Raw genomic sequence first — 13,930 nt, forward strand, 5'->3', positions numbered from 1 at the left:
CCAAATGTAGATTTTATTGTATGTATCTTAAACTCTCTCCATCCCAATTAAATTGAGTCATATTCTTCTATGAGATGTCTCAACTAAATTGAGTCATTTTCTTTATTAACAAATGACAAAACATTCAATTACTCATTATTTCACTATATACTTTACTCTCTTTTTACCTTTACTACAATGCTTTATTCATCTCTCCTACTTTCAACCCAATTTTTTAATCTCGGTGTCTAAAAGTTAGTAGTATGTCTTAACTTAGTTGGGACGAAGGGAGTAGTATTTTTTAACATATTCACACACAACGATTCTAGCATATTAGATGGATAATAGTAGTATCCACCAAAATTTGATAAATTTTGGAGATCAATAGGGGAAATGACATGTAAGATATACTATATCGATAGACAAAAATTACTTGATTTATTGGAAAAGATTATGAAAGACCACGGCGTCTTAGATCATTGATTAAGAGCATTCACAATGAGACGGAGGATGCGACAGACGATGCATCCTTCGCCCCTTAGCCCGCCATTGTAGGGGTACACATTATCCTCCGCGGAGGATGCATCATCCGCGGACTATGACACGGAGGATGCATCCTCTGGCCTATCCTTCACCACATTGCAGGGGGTGCGGAGGATAGTCCGGACTATTAACACATTTTTCATTTTAAATTTTTTTTTTGTATTTTCTGCTATATATATCACCAATTTTTTTAGTTCATTTCACACCTTTCACTCCATTCTCTTCCTCATCTCAATTTCTCTCTAAATTCAATAGTGAATTCCGACGATTTTTCATTTTTGCAAGCATAAAAAATAAATATTGACAATAGGATTTGCCTTTAATTTGTGGTATTTTTATATTTATTCTTGCTAATTGATATGTTTGCAAATATGAAAAATAAAATGCTTAGGGTGGACTATAGGGTGGGCTATAGTCCGCCCCATTGCAGGTGAAAGGATAGGAGGATAGAATGCTGACGTGGCAGAGCATAGGGCGGGGCTTAGGGTGTCGCATCCTTCGCCCCATTGTGGATGCCCTAAAAGTTGGTGTCCGAGTTTCCCTATCCCAACAGAATCTTCACATACGTGAGCAACCTCAGAAATTGGGCGGAGGGTAAGAATTTGGTTGCTTTGATCTGCTTGTTTGCTCTCTCAGTGATGCGTTGATCTTAGCTTATAGCTTGTTCTCTTGAGTTTTGATGTTTGCTTTGTTGTTTTGCTTTCTCTTTTAATATGAATTTTTTTAGTTTAGAAGCCAGCGAATGCTTTTAATAGTTTTGTTGTTTTTGGATCTTACCATTGGATTGCACTAGTAATACTCCATATGTAATACTCCATATTACACTAGTAAAACATAGTGAATTAGGAAATTATATTATAACATATTATCCTACAATAAGTATTCATATTAGATTATGACATCATATAATGTTATACAAAAATAATCTTAAAATTGAATAAGTGCAAATTGTTGCTAAAAGGTGGATTGAAATTTTGATATGAACGTTTATTACTAGTTTTTTATTGGATAAGTTTATGAACAGCGCAGCGTAAATTTACCCAACAAGTAAATCCCATTTATTTAAATAACGACCTTAATAATCTACTACTACAACAAAGTTGGAGTAAATTTGGTAAAAGTATAAAATAGTAATGAAATTCTCCCCTAAAGTCTAATCATTAAAAGCTCTATATTCCCCTCTTTGTTTATCACTCTTTAAGAAAGTTCCCACCTTTTCTTAAATCTTACTTACACTCATATTAACCCCTTTATTTGAACTTTAACGCATTTAGCAAACTCATCTTCCCAGAAATAAGAGAGAGAGAGAGAGAGCACAAAGAGAAAATGAGGTAAAGATCGAAACTTTTGTTCGTGTGTGTGGTATAGAGAGAGAAAGTGAGATGGGAATGACAAGCAAGAGCAGGAGCAATGGCGAAGGTTGGGGAATGGGATTCCTCCTCGTTTTGTTCCCCGAAGAAGATCAAAACCAAGAATCCAACACCAGAAAATCCAACAATCTCAATCAATTCTCATCATTCAAGCGCACAAATTCATCACATCTAATCCACAGAGCCCAGTCCACAATCTCAATCTGCCTCCTCCTCCTCTTCACCACTCTCCTCCTCTTCACCATCTCCACCCTCCCCTCCGCCACCACCACCACCACCGCCGCCCGCCGCCGCCACCTAATCTCCAATTCCAAATCCCCCCAATTCTCCTCCAACACCTCGCATGCACTTCAAGGAATGGGCACTCTCTACAGACGCGGCACCAGAGCAATGACCGAACTCGTCGTCGCTCATGCACTCCACTCTCTAACTCGGGACGACTTGAAATCATTCCTCCGCCTCTTCCACCGCTCCCCCCTCGCCTCAAAATCCGATCTTTTGCTCCTATTCCCCTCCAAAACCGCCGCCTTCGACTCCGCCATTCTCGAAGAGAACGACTCGTTCCTCCACCTCCTAACTCGCTACAAATCGAGCAATGTCTCTCACTCCTCAGCGAGTTTCGATGTAACCCATTTCACGAAACTCAGCAGGAGAGAGAGAGAAAGCGGCGAACCAATCTGGGGTCGGAGAATTCGAAGCAATTCCACCGGAAACGAGTCGGCCCGGTTGAGTTACGGCTCGGTAGCGGGTTTCGACGTGGAGGAACTCGACCCGGAGAACTCGCTATCCGGGTTCTTGGATCATGTTCCAATGAGTTTAAGGAGATGGGCTTGCTACCCGATGCTATTGGGTCGGGTCAGGAGGAATTTCAAGCATGTGATGCTAGTGGACGTGAAGGAGTTTTTAATACTCGGTGACCCACTCGGCCGAGTCAGGACTCAGAGCCCTGAGTCGGTCCTTGTGACCGCCGTGGGCAGACATGGGAAGAGAAACTCGGAGAAAACTTGGGTCGACTCGGGCGTGTTAATGGGCGGGTCGAGAGGGATTCGGAGATTATGCAACAAGATGTTGACTAATATTGTGAGGGCTACAATGCATCAACAAGTCAAGAAGAAGAATCCGGTGAGCGAGTCGAGTCTTTTCAACCAACTCGTTGGAAACGACTACGTTTTGAAGGAAGTGAACTTGATCGTGTCAACTGAGTCGCTGGGCGAGGTGAGTTCACTCAGCGGGTCGGGTTCACATAATTTGTTGAGGAGTAAGCATGGGTTGATTAGGCGCGGGAAGAATACCACTTTGGATGTTAATTCCGCCTTAATCACCCAATTATGCTCGTTTCCAATAGATTCTACAGTTTATAGTGAATGTCGGTATTGAATTTGTTTTTTTCTTTTAAATACTTTATAGAACTTGTTGATAATACAGTGATGATTTAGAAAATCAATTTTGTTTCACTTAATTTGCATGGGCTAACAACTGCACTGCACTGTTTCTTGTTTTATGTTTAATTCTCAATGTCGGTTAGTTAAATTCTTGAAAAGATTCGTTTATATTTTATGGTGGTTTTTAATTGATTTCGACATTTATTTAACTAATTTGTTTCTACTTAAATTTACAACATTAAAACTTATTTTGACTGAAAAAACAGAGTCAGGAAATAAGTGATATATATGGTTGTGTGAGCTGTGTGAGTGACCAACTGTCGCCTTGAATGGGTAACAGTCAAATTAGGTCCGCGCTTAGATTAGTAGTATCTGTTCAAATTAATGCTATCAAATTGTATTCATCACCGCCTTAATAAATCTAATTTGGATCAAATTTTGACCACAAATGTTGAGTTTACTACTATTAGATAGCACCATTGAATTAGGATAACATAGAAAATCTCGTAAATCGTACGGAGTAGTAATAATTAAGCATTTATAAAAGCAAAAGCGTTGAATTTTTTATGTACACTTTTGAAGGCAATTAAGTAATCGATCTCCAGTCCTCATATTCAACCTAATTTTCGATCACTACTAAATAAAAATAAATTTTAAAAATAACTTGTCACAAATTGTGAATTTATTTTATGGATCTGTCTTCAACTTGGAGTGGTTGATATATATATTAACATGAGAATCAGCAACATTCTTGTATCTTACTTGTAAAACGGAGTATAGTGCTTCATATTTAAATAATTTTGTTTTGACAAAATAGAAATGGAATTAATTAAGGATTGGGAGGGACGGAAAAGTCACGGATTGAATGTGAAGCAACTAAGCTATGCGACCATTTATTGTTAGCACGTGCTCACTCCTTTCTTCCGCGTGTTTTCGCTTTTAAATAATCCCCTATTTATTATTAATATTATTATTACTGTATTATTATTATTATTATTATTATTATTATTATTATTATTATTATTTTTATGCCCATCTCGTTTTAGCTTATGATTTTTAACCTTTCACTAATTTCAATTACTCTCCATTCTACGCCAGTTTAATTCCAATATCCTATGTAGGAGAGTAGTATTTATTTTAAAATGTTGTGTTACAGTTTTTTAGCAATAATTTAGGATCTTGAGTCCACAAAATTTTATTCCTGATTACGTTCAAGATTGGCATAGTTAATCGAACATCGTTTTCCGGATTGCCTATTTTCTAAACATTAATATCTCATTTAATCCGTTCAAAATATTACAGTATCAAATTTAATTTAAATGCAATGTACTGGAGTATATAGCATATACCAAGTAAATTAAATGCCACATTTGTCGGTGGGTTGATTTAGAACCTAAATCTTCTGTTGAAAAAAAATGATGCAATATACTGACAACCTAGTACAGAAAACTCCAAATTAAATTCGTAATTTATCGCGAAATATAGATATACCATGCTGATAAAATAAAACTAAAAGGTGACTGTTGATTATAAATTTTGAATAATGGAGTATATACTATACCTTTTATGATTTTATCTATTGAATATATGAAAAATACTATATGATGTATATCTTGTATTAAATTGTTATTATTATAACCTGATAATGATATAGCTGTAATATTCAAAATTTTCATTTCAATGCAGAATTCGATTTTTGTTTGACGATTTTATATATATACATATTCACATCAAAGCATTATTGACTTAATGTAGTACTAATCCATAATATTATGAGAGGTGGGGGCTAAGAGCATTAGCAATGGTTGGGCTCTCCTATTCCACGCCAGCATTTGTCTAAGAGCATCTTTAATGGTCGGCTAGCGTCGGCCATTTTTCGGTGTTGTACGCAAACGCCCTCCGTCGCCTCACTAGTGGGCGTAATGAGGAGGACGCCCGGAGGATAGCCGAGAGTCAATTCCCCTTGGCGGGGACGTATAAGGAGTTCCACTTCGGGAGTGCTTTTGTTGCCGAAGGACTCCGAGAAGTTCCGTGCGGGGTGCGACGCCGGTGGCCGAAGAAGCGTAGATCGAACTATACCGGCTGACTACAAATGGCAGCAGCCGGCGGATCCCACGACCTCCCCCGGATGCTGAGGAGTTTCCATCCCCTCCTTCATTTGCTGGTCGCCCCCGCCCGGTTGGACAGCAAGCGGGCGCAACGGGCTGTGAGGGGATAATCGCAGCGGAAATTGCAAAACAAATAAATCCACATAAGAATCTATTTAGGTGATTATGTGGGTCGATTCAATTTCATGCTTGAACATGTAGAAACATATAATTGCGCAATTAATCACATAATTTAAATTAAATTATGTTATTGAATACTTACAATAATGATTCTCCAAAGAATCGAAGTGGCTTGCTACTTCTCCACGTGTAGATCTTGAACTTTGATTGTGAATGCAAGACCAAAGATCTTCTAACCTATGACCCTTAACTCTATAGATCTAAATTTCTTATGGGAGGAATCTCTTAGAAATTATAAGAATCTTGAAGGAGAAGACAAGAAAGCCAAGTGTGGAGGCTAGGGTTTTGTGATTCCCTTTGTCTCATCTCCTTACATTCTTATTTATAGAGTTTATGATGGGCTAGGTTAGGGATCTATGGGGCTTGGATTGGGCCTCCCCTATTGGACCTTCTTTACTAATTAAATTATAACCCATAATTTAATATAAGGCCAATGGAATATTTCTTGTGCCACTATAGAAGAAATATTGACCGTCCATCCAATCCGTGATTACAAGCAATCCGGGTTAACCTCTTTAATATATTATTTCCCGTGTCTAAGACTTTCTATATCCATTAATTAATTTGTAGTCTGCTATAGACTTTAAATTAATTAATATCTTTTTATTTCCAAGAGTTTGTCTAGTACGAGATGTATATTTAAAATATACTTTTCCTTTTCTATTTATTCTTTGATTAAATCCAAACCGGCCGGGTTTCCAATAATAGAACTTCTCTCGAACACCTCTTGGGGATATAGTCAAACCACGCAGGCACACGATTCAATGTATTAATAAAACTGACACCATACTAGTTATTAATTACTACTACCCAAGATATCAGGAATATTGGGTTACGAAAAACCCGCACCTATTGATAAGTCAAAGCAGCGTATGATTAAATAACGTGTGTCCTATATTATTACAAAGATTAGGAAATATTAAATCTCCAAGACATCGTCTTACAGTAGATAGCAACAAAGACGTGTCTATACTTTAGATCCATTCAATGCTTTACCACACCAGTGTCACTAGTCATTCTCAAGGTAAAGACGACTTTCGGATGGACACTGCAACCTTTCACGATAGGTAGCCAAAGCCTATCTAGGTTGTGAAAAAGTTTTACTTCTACAAGGTACCGGTTGGGCCACCTACTGAGATGACCTGTTCCACGACCCAACCTTCAATGTAGAAGACTTAGACTGATTTTACTTTCCGGCGCTTTAATTATATAATTTAATATATAATTAAATACGGTCAATATCCATTAAAGTAAAATACTCAGTATGAAGAAAATATTTATTATTCTCATTAAATGAAGAATGTTTACAATATACAAGCAATTTATCAAATTCAAAATAAACTCGAAAAATGCTTTTTAGTATATATGTTCCAACAATACGATAGTGGCGTAGATGATATCACCCTTGTAGAAGAATTGCGCCGGACCTTTGACCAATGCAAAACGCGATTGGAGCACACCGAAAGCCCGCTCCACATCCTTTCGCGCCGCCTCTTGCCGTTGGGAAAAATAACTCCTTTTCTCCTCAGTTGGACAACTAATCGTCTTCACGAAAATGGGCCATTTTGGGTATATGCCGTCCGCCAAGTAATACACCATCTGATGTTGGTTGCCGTTCGCGGTGAAGTTAACCAAGGGGCCTATTCCCTAGCACTGGTCGTTGAACAGAGGCGAGGATTGCAGAACATTAAGGTCATTGTTCGACCCGGCCACACCGAAGTAGGCATGCCAAATCAATAGGCGCTGATCGGCAACGGCTTCCAGAATGATGGTTGGGTGTGTGCCCTTGAACCCGCTCGTAAATTGGCCTCTCCAAGCGGTCGGACAGTTCTTCCACTGCCAATGCATACAATCTATACTTCCCAACATACCCGGGAAGCCGTGCACCCTCCAGTGCAAATCAAGCAGGAACTGACAATCTTGTGCGGTCGGCTTCCGCAGATAGGTGGGGCCGAAAGTCTCAATCACGCCTTTACAAAACTTCTTCAGACAATCACGACCAGTTGTGTCGGCGACGTGAAGATATTCGTCGAACATGTCGGCGCAACCTCCGTATGCCAACTGCCTAATTGCAGTCATGCACTTCTGCAGAGGTGACAACCCAGGCTTTCCGGTGGCATCCCAATGCTGTTGGAAGTTCGGGTAACACACCGACAACCCGTTAACGATGCGCAAGAATAGCTCTCGCCGCATTCTGAAACACCGACGGAAAACCGCCGGGCCCCACTGTGGGTCATCGGCAAAGTAATCCACGTAGAGCCGGTTGTGAGCCTCAGTGTGGCACGGTCGACAGATTGACGGCGATGGATTGGCCTTGGAATTGCCTCCTTGTTCGCTTCTTCCTGACGTCGAGCTGCCCTTGCAAGGACTCGCTGCACCACTCGGTTTATGACTTCATCGTCGGAATCGCTACCGAAAGACATTGATTTAATGTATTTAGAGAGAGAAAATGTATTGAAATAGAGAGAAGATTTAAGATGTTGGTGTGGAAAAGTGAAGAATGGTAGGTATATTTATAGTGGAAGAAATGGAATAAAAACAAAAAAAACAAAAATTAAAAAAAAAACAAAAATAAAAATATTAGGTGAGAGGGCCGACCGAAGGCCCTTCCTCCACAATGGAAGGCCGATCGGAGGGCCCTTTTCAACGGCTAGGGCCGATAAATCGGCCATATGGGAGAGAGAGGGAGGGGGCGCTCGGCGGCCCCTTTTCCACTATGGGGGGCCGATGGGGAAGGCCCTCCCATCGGCCCTCCATTGCTAGTGCTCTAATGCACAGTCGTATTCTGACACTAATTATTGAAAATGGGTAGTTAAATTAATTTATGTAGTAGTAGATGATAAGAGCATCTCCAGTGGCAATAGGTCAGCCACAAGCTAGCCACTCTCTCTCCCTGCCACGTCATCAGCACTAAAATTCCACCTGTCACATCAGCATTTTAATCAAATAGGCTAGCTTAAGGCCAGCCACAGGCTAGGTGCAATAAAAATAATTCAAAAACAACTACATTTACGGAATTTAATTTACGATAAATTACGGAATTAAATTTACGAGACATATACGGGAAAATTTATTCATTTCATTAAAAAAAAGGTACATAGATAAAAAAAAATACATGATTTTTTTTTTAAAAAAACGGGCTTCCACACACGAGCCCCGCGGCTCTCTACTCCTCATCGTCGCCGCCGCCACCCGGGGTATCTGAGCCCGCGTCTGAGCCCCCCACCAGTGCCCTCGTGGCATCCAAATCCACCTGCATGTTCTCGAGCATCGATTGAAGAAACCTCTTCTCCGTAGGGTCAGTTGCGGCCCTCCACTCTTGGAAGACCTTGTACATCCGTTCCTCTGTTTTTTGACGCGAGAATAAGGTGTACGTGCACGGGGGGGGGATGCCGAGATGACCTCCTGGGGGCGATGGGGGGATCCTCCCCTTGTTGCCCGTTGCGCCCGCTTTTGGCCAGCCGGGCGTGGGCGACGAGCAAAGGATGGAGGGGACGGAAACTCCTCAGCATCCGGGGGAGGTCGTGGGATCCGCCTTGCTGCTGCCGTTGTAATCCGCCGTAATAGTTCGAAGCCCTCTTCTTCTTCGGCCACCTGGCGTCGCACCCCGCCCGGAACTTCTCCGAGTCCTTCGCACCAGATAGCATTCCCGGAAGGTGAACTCCTTATAAGTCCCCGGCAAGGGGAACCGACTCTACGCTATCCTCCGGGTGTCCTCCTCCCGATCCGCCCATTAGTCGGATCCGGAGGGCGTTGGTGTACAACCCCGAAAATCGGCCGACCGCAGCCCTCATGCGTTCCCACCCCTCCCGGCACTCCTCCCCGCTGTAGTCCTTTTCGTGCGGGCAGTTCCTCCCGTAGGCTGCTCTAATCTTAGTCCACATGTTGACGATCTGCTGGTTGTTCGCAACTAGCGGATTGTCGCAAATCGACAACCACGCCTTGGTCACACCGACGTACTCATCCTCCGTCCACTTCCTCCGCGTGGGGGTGTCGTGAACAGCGGGCTGCGACGACTCGCCGACCACCTTGCTCTTCCCCTTGGTCTTCTTCTTCTTCTTCGGCGCGGCCCGACCCGCTGGAACGGGAGTGTCCGCCTCCCCGATATCGATCCTCATCTCATGCAATGACAAAAGGTCATCCCCAGTGAACTGCGTCTCCACTTGGGTCGACGTGTGAGACGAAGCCGTCAAAAAATCAAGAGAGGGACGATAGACCGTGTCCCCCCCGGTGACCCCCCCGCATCCCGGGATGCATACCGGGCTACATCCCTCCCCTGCCATACCGGCATCATCCCCATCATCTCCATTGCAAAGATCTGGGGCATACCTCCCCACCCCGGCGTTGCCTGTCCGCCGCTGATCCGGCCGTCACCGGACTGGACTCGTTGTTGCTGTACAAAATTTAGAAAATGAAACTAAAATCGTGTATATATAGTTTTTCAAAAAATTTCAAAAAAAAAATGAAAAATGGGCGCTGGCCGATCGCTCGCCGATCGGCATGCCACAATGGCGGCCAGCGCCCTCAAATCGGCGTTCGATCGCCGGTTTCTTCGCCGAAATGCGGCTGGCCGTTTCCAATAGTTCGGCTAGCCGACTGGCTAGCGACGCGAATCGGCTAGCCGGTGGGCTAGCCGCTATTGGAGATGCTCTAAATTTGTGTATATTGATATTTCCAATAGATAAATCTTTTATACTCCCTCCGTCCCAAAAAAGTTGAGTTGTATTCCTTTTTAGTCTGTACAAACAAAGTTGAGTCATTTACTTTTTTAACAAAAGACAAAACATCTAATCATCCTTTTTTTATTCTATCATTTACTTTACTCTCTTTTATATTTCCTACTTTTTTTCATCTCTCCTATTTATTTAATATAAATTCTTAACTTCCGTGCCCAAAAATATTGTCTCAACTTTTATGGGACAAAGGGAGTACAATTTTAAATTTTTAAGGACTTTAGACACAATAGATTCTTGGTTGATACTGTATTAAATACTTATATAACAACTTATGATTAAAACTCCATAAATTTGAATTAATTTAGGTGAGTAACTATAGGCGGAACTATACGAATTTTGGATGATAAATTTATATTTTTAATTATATTTGATATAATAGAGGAGTGATCAATTGCTAACTAATTAGCAATTCCAAACTAAGACTACATCTTAGTCATTAGATTAGCTCCTGTCGGACAGATAATTCGGCGACTGATAGAATACTCCGGCATCCAATTAGGATAGGGAATCCAAAATTAGGAATGAAAAACACACGTTATCTTTAGTGTAGAAAATATTTCATTAATCATTGAATAAAATGATAAACAATTTCTTCTATTTATAATACTCTAATACTACTACCCTTACTTATTGAACAAGAAACAAATATTGAACAAGAAATAAATATCTAAATAAATATAGAAAAAATACGATAAATGAAAATATAAGTAAGTAATTGGGAGATATATAGGATCATATTAGTATAACTATATAAAATTTAACTAAGTTCGAATTCAAAACACATATGGAGTACTCCACTACTACGAATGTATCCAACCGGATGCTCAAATCTTAATACACTCATACAATAACAATAATAATAATAATAATAATAATAATAATAATAATAATAATAATAATAATAATAATAATAATTAAAAACATACTCACTATATGAGAATGGGGATACAAAATACTCCATAGAAAATCTGGCATCAGTGGCATAGCATATTTCGACAAATTAATATCCAATCAAGGGCAGACACATGCATTATGATGCATACGCCACCACACATATTATGATAGATCGATAGAATTTATACTAGTACAAAATTGTTTCTCTTTGAGGGTATCGAATAAATCACCTTCTTATCATGAATCTGCAATTCCTCTTTTATTATTGCACATGTTATATAAAATAACTAAATCTGGTGTATAATTTACTAAATTAAAAAAAAAAAAAAGAAATGAAATTTACATAGATTTGAATCTTGGAGCTAGGGTGGTGATTTTTTAAGTTCAATAAAGTACAGGAGTACAAAAAAATTAGTAATTTTATTACTAATATAGTGCTATAAGTACAAGAATAAGAAGGGGACTAATAAAAATCAATTCTTATACGAGTTAATGCAAGAGTCATCCTCTATTGTGAGAACTAAAAATAACGTAATAATAAACATGTAAAGTTATTGCGATGATGATCGCATTTCCATCACGAAAAATCAACTACAAAAGGCCACCGACAAAAATAATGAATTCCACTTGCCCTCCAATTTTCATATTTTTCTTCTTCTTTTTCGGCGCACAATTAGTGATAATTGCATAGTATTTGAAAATGGGAAAAACTGAGTCCAAATATCCTCACATTGTGGGGGACAAACATAGGATCCAAATCTTTTTGAAGAAGCCATATATGTTATTGGATGAGAACAAGAAACAAAAAAAGTTGCCCCCTTTGACCAAAAAAAAAAGAAATAAAGGCACACGAGCTGCAATAATAATCGTTTATACGTATGTATTTACATGAGCAAAATAAAACTAGTAAGAGAGAAATACTTGATGTGTTCGTACGCCTTCATCATATATATGCATATATCAATCGATGGCATTAATATTTTTTTAAAATAAATCCAACTTAATTATAAAATGATTAATGGGATTTGTGACTTGTAGGTCTCCTAGTATAAATGGGTGTAGATGAGAGAGAGATAGACAGAGATGAAGGAAGAGAAGTCAAAATTGTTTAGCTAATTATATGGTACCAATCTCGTGCATATCATTGAAATAGCAATAGCCACATTTTGGCCTTGCATCTGTCTCACACGTTGACATCGTTATATTTTAACTCAATTCTTTCCCAAAATTAGATAGGGCTAATTAATCTAATTTTCATGATATGATAGGGCTAAACATACTAACGTAAAATTTATTTACGATCCAACTTATGTGACGTTCAAGGATAATCGAAACTGCGTCTTTCATGTTGCCAATTGAAACATAATTAAATAATAATAATAATAGGATTTAATATCGATATAAAATTAATACTAAAATAGTAATTATATAAGTATAATGAGTCATTCTTTCTATAATCAATTAGTTTTAAGATAGAATTATATGGATTCATTTCATAGTTTCAGATCTAGTCACCGATACGTGGATTGTGGGGGCCAATTTTATCTGACCTAACAGTATATTTGGACTTTAGATTTGGATCAGTTTAATAGAGGGTTGGTCCAACCTAAAAAGAAAAGTGTCCAACCCGTTCAAAATTCACCTTAAAGGCGGGTGTTGGCAATTGAAATATAAATAAATATAACAATTAATATTCCACTTCGGTGAAAACACTGAACCATTATATAAGTCTAATGGACCACTCCTATATTAAGATGGAACCATATGGAATTTTGTCACTTCTGATACCTAAATTTGTAACGATCTGGCTCCCTATTGATGGCTATCCCCACAATACCAACACAAATCTTTCCAGTGTGTTTTGTCCTCATTCACACGCTCACCAGAGGATCACCCATTTCATAATTTCCCAAGGCCAAACACTTTTAACATTATTTCTTATGAGATGGACGTCGGAAAAAAAAGCATCTTGTTGGTAGGATCACCCATTTCATAACTTCCCAAGGCCAAACACTTTTAACATTATTTCGTCGGAAAAAAAAAAGCTATCTTGTTGGTATGAGTTGAATATGCAACCCCAAATCTACATATCCTCATAATCTCTCTCTTTTGAATTCATCCATATTCCTCTCTGCTTCAGATATAAGAGTCATTCCTTATCTGTGTCTTTGCACCACCGGTTTTAATCCCTACTCTTGCTCGGACGGTACATACATTAAGTTTTCAATACAAATAAAATCAAACTTGTTACTTACATATGTTTGTCTTCAGAAACTAATTTGAAAATATTGAAAATCATGATAAGCCTAAATGCATCTATCCTCCATGGGACCACCTCACATGAGTTTCAGTGCTGGACAAGTAGCATATAAATACAGAAATTGTCTGAGAAAAATATTTACATATTCGCTTCAAAAAAATAAAATCTTTACATATACTCTATTTAATCAATGCTTATCGCATAATGACAAACAATATTGCATGGAAATAAAATATACTCCTACTTACTACAATTACATGCAGGCTGCTCAAAGCAGGGGCAGGGATTGATCCCTTGACCATATTTAATTAAGGATGGACGAGTCTCGTACCACTCAAACACACCCTCTAGTTTATAGTAATGTTCTTTAGTTTTTACAATAACAAATATATTCCCAATTATAAGAAACTATTAACTATACCTCAAACTATTGTATTAACATCTGCGTTTGTTTTTCTGACTCCCAAATTTTGTACTC

General features: G+C 39.1%; 2 protein-coding genes across 2 annotated transcripts; one reads left to right on the plus strand and one right to left on the minus strand.

The window, feature by feature from the left end:
- The first annotated feature begins 1,782 nt into the window (after window positions 1-1,782).
- LOC125203314 lies at window positions 1,783-3,336 on the plus strand. The gene has a single exon (XM_048101630.1). The coding sequence runs from the start codon at window positions 1,905-1,907 to the stop codon at window positions 3,267-3,269; it is 1,365 nt and encodes a 454-aa protein (XP_047957587.1). The 5' UTR covers window positions 1,783-1,904; the 3' UTR covers window positions 3,270-3,336.
- Window positions 3,337-7,209: 3,873 nt separating this feature from the next.
- LOC125206287 lies at window positions 7,210-7,755 on the minus strand. Its single transcript, XM_048105563.1, has 2 exons — window positions 7,434-7,755; window positions 7,210-7,319 (listed from the first exon to the last, which is right to left on the minus strand). The coding sequence occupies exons 1-2, from the start codon at window positions 7,753-7,755 to the stop codon at window positions 7,210-7,212; spliced, it is 432 nt and encodes a 143-aa protein (XP_047961520.1).
- Window positions 7,756-13,930: the final 6,175 nt, after the last annotated feature.

The sequence above is a fragment of the Salvia hispanica genome, chromosome 2 (assembly GCF_023119035.1).
Source record: "Salvia hispanica cultivar TCC Black 2014 chromosome 2, UniMelb_Shisp_WGS_1.0, whole genome shotgun sequence".
Classification (NCBI taxonomy): Eukaryota; Viridiplantae; Streptophyta; class Magnoliopsida; order Lamiales; family Lamiaceae; genus Salvia; species Salvia hispanica.

Bases quoted from the DNA above. Each gene is read 5' to 3' on its own strand.
- LOC125203314 (XM_048101630.1), top strand. From the start codon at position 1,905: ATGGGAATGACAAGCAAGAGCAGGAGCAATGGCGAAGGTTGGGGAATG.
- LOC125206287 (XM_048105563.1), bottom strand. From the start codon at position 7,755: ATGCGGCGAGAGCTATTCTTGCGCATCGTTAACGGGTTGTCGGTGTGT. The intron at 7,320-7,433 runs GTATGTTGGGAA...TCATTCTGGAAG, and splicing joins GAGGGTGCACGGCTTCCCGG to CCGTTGCCGATCAGCGCCTA.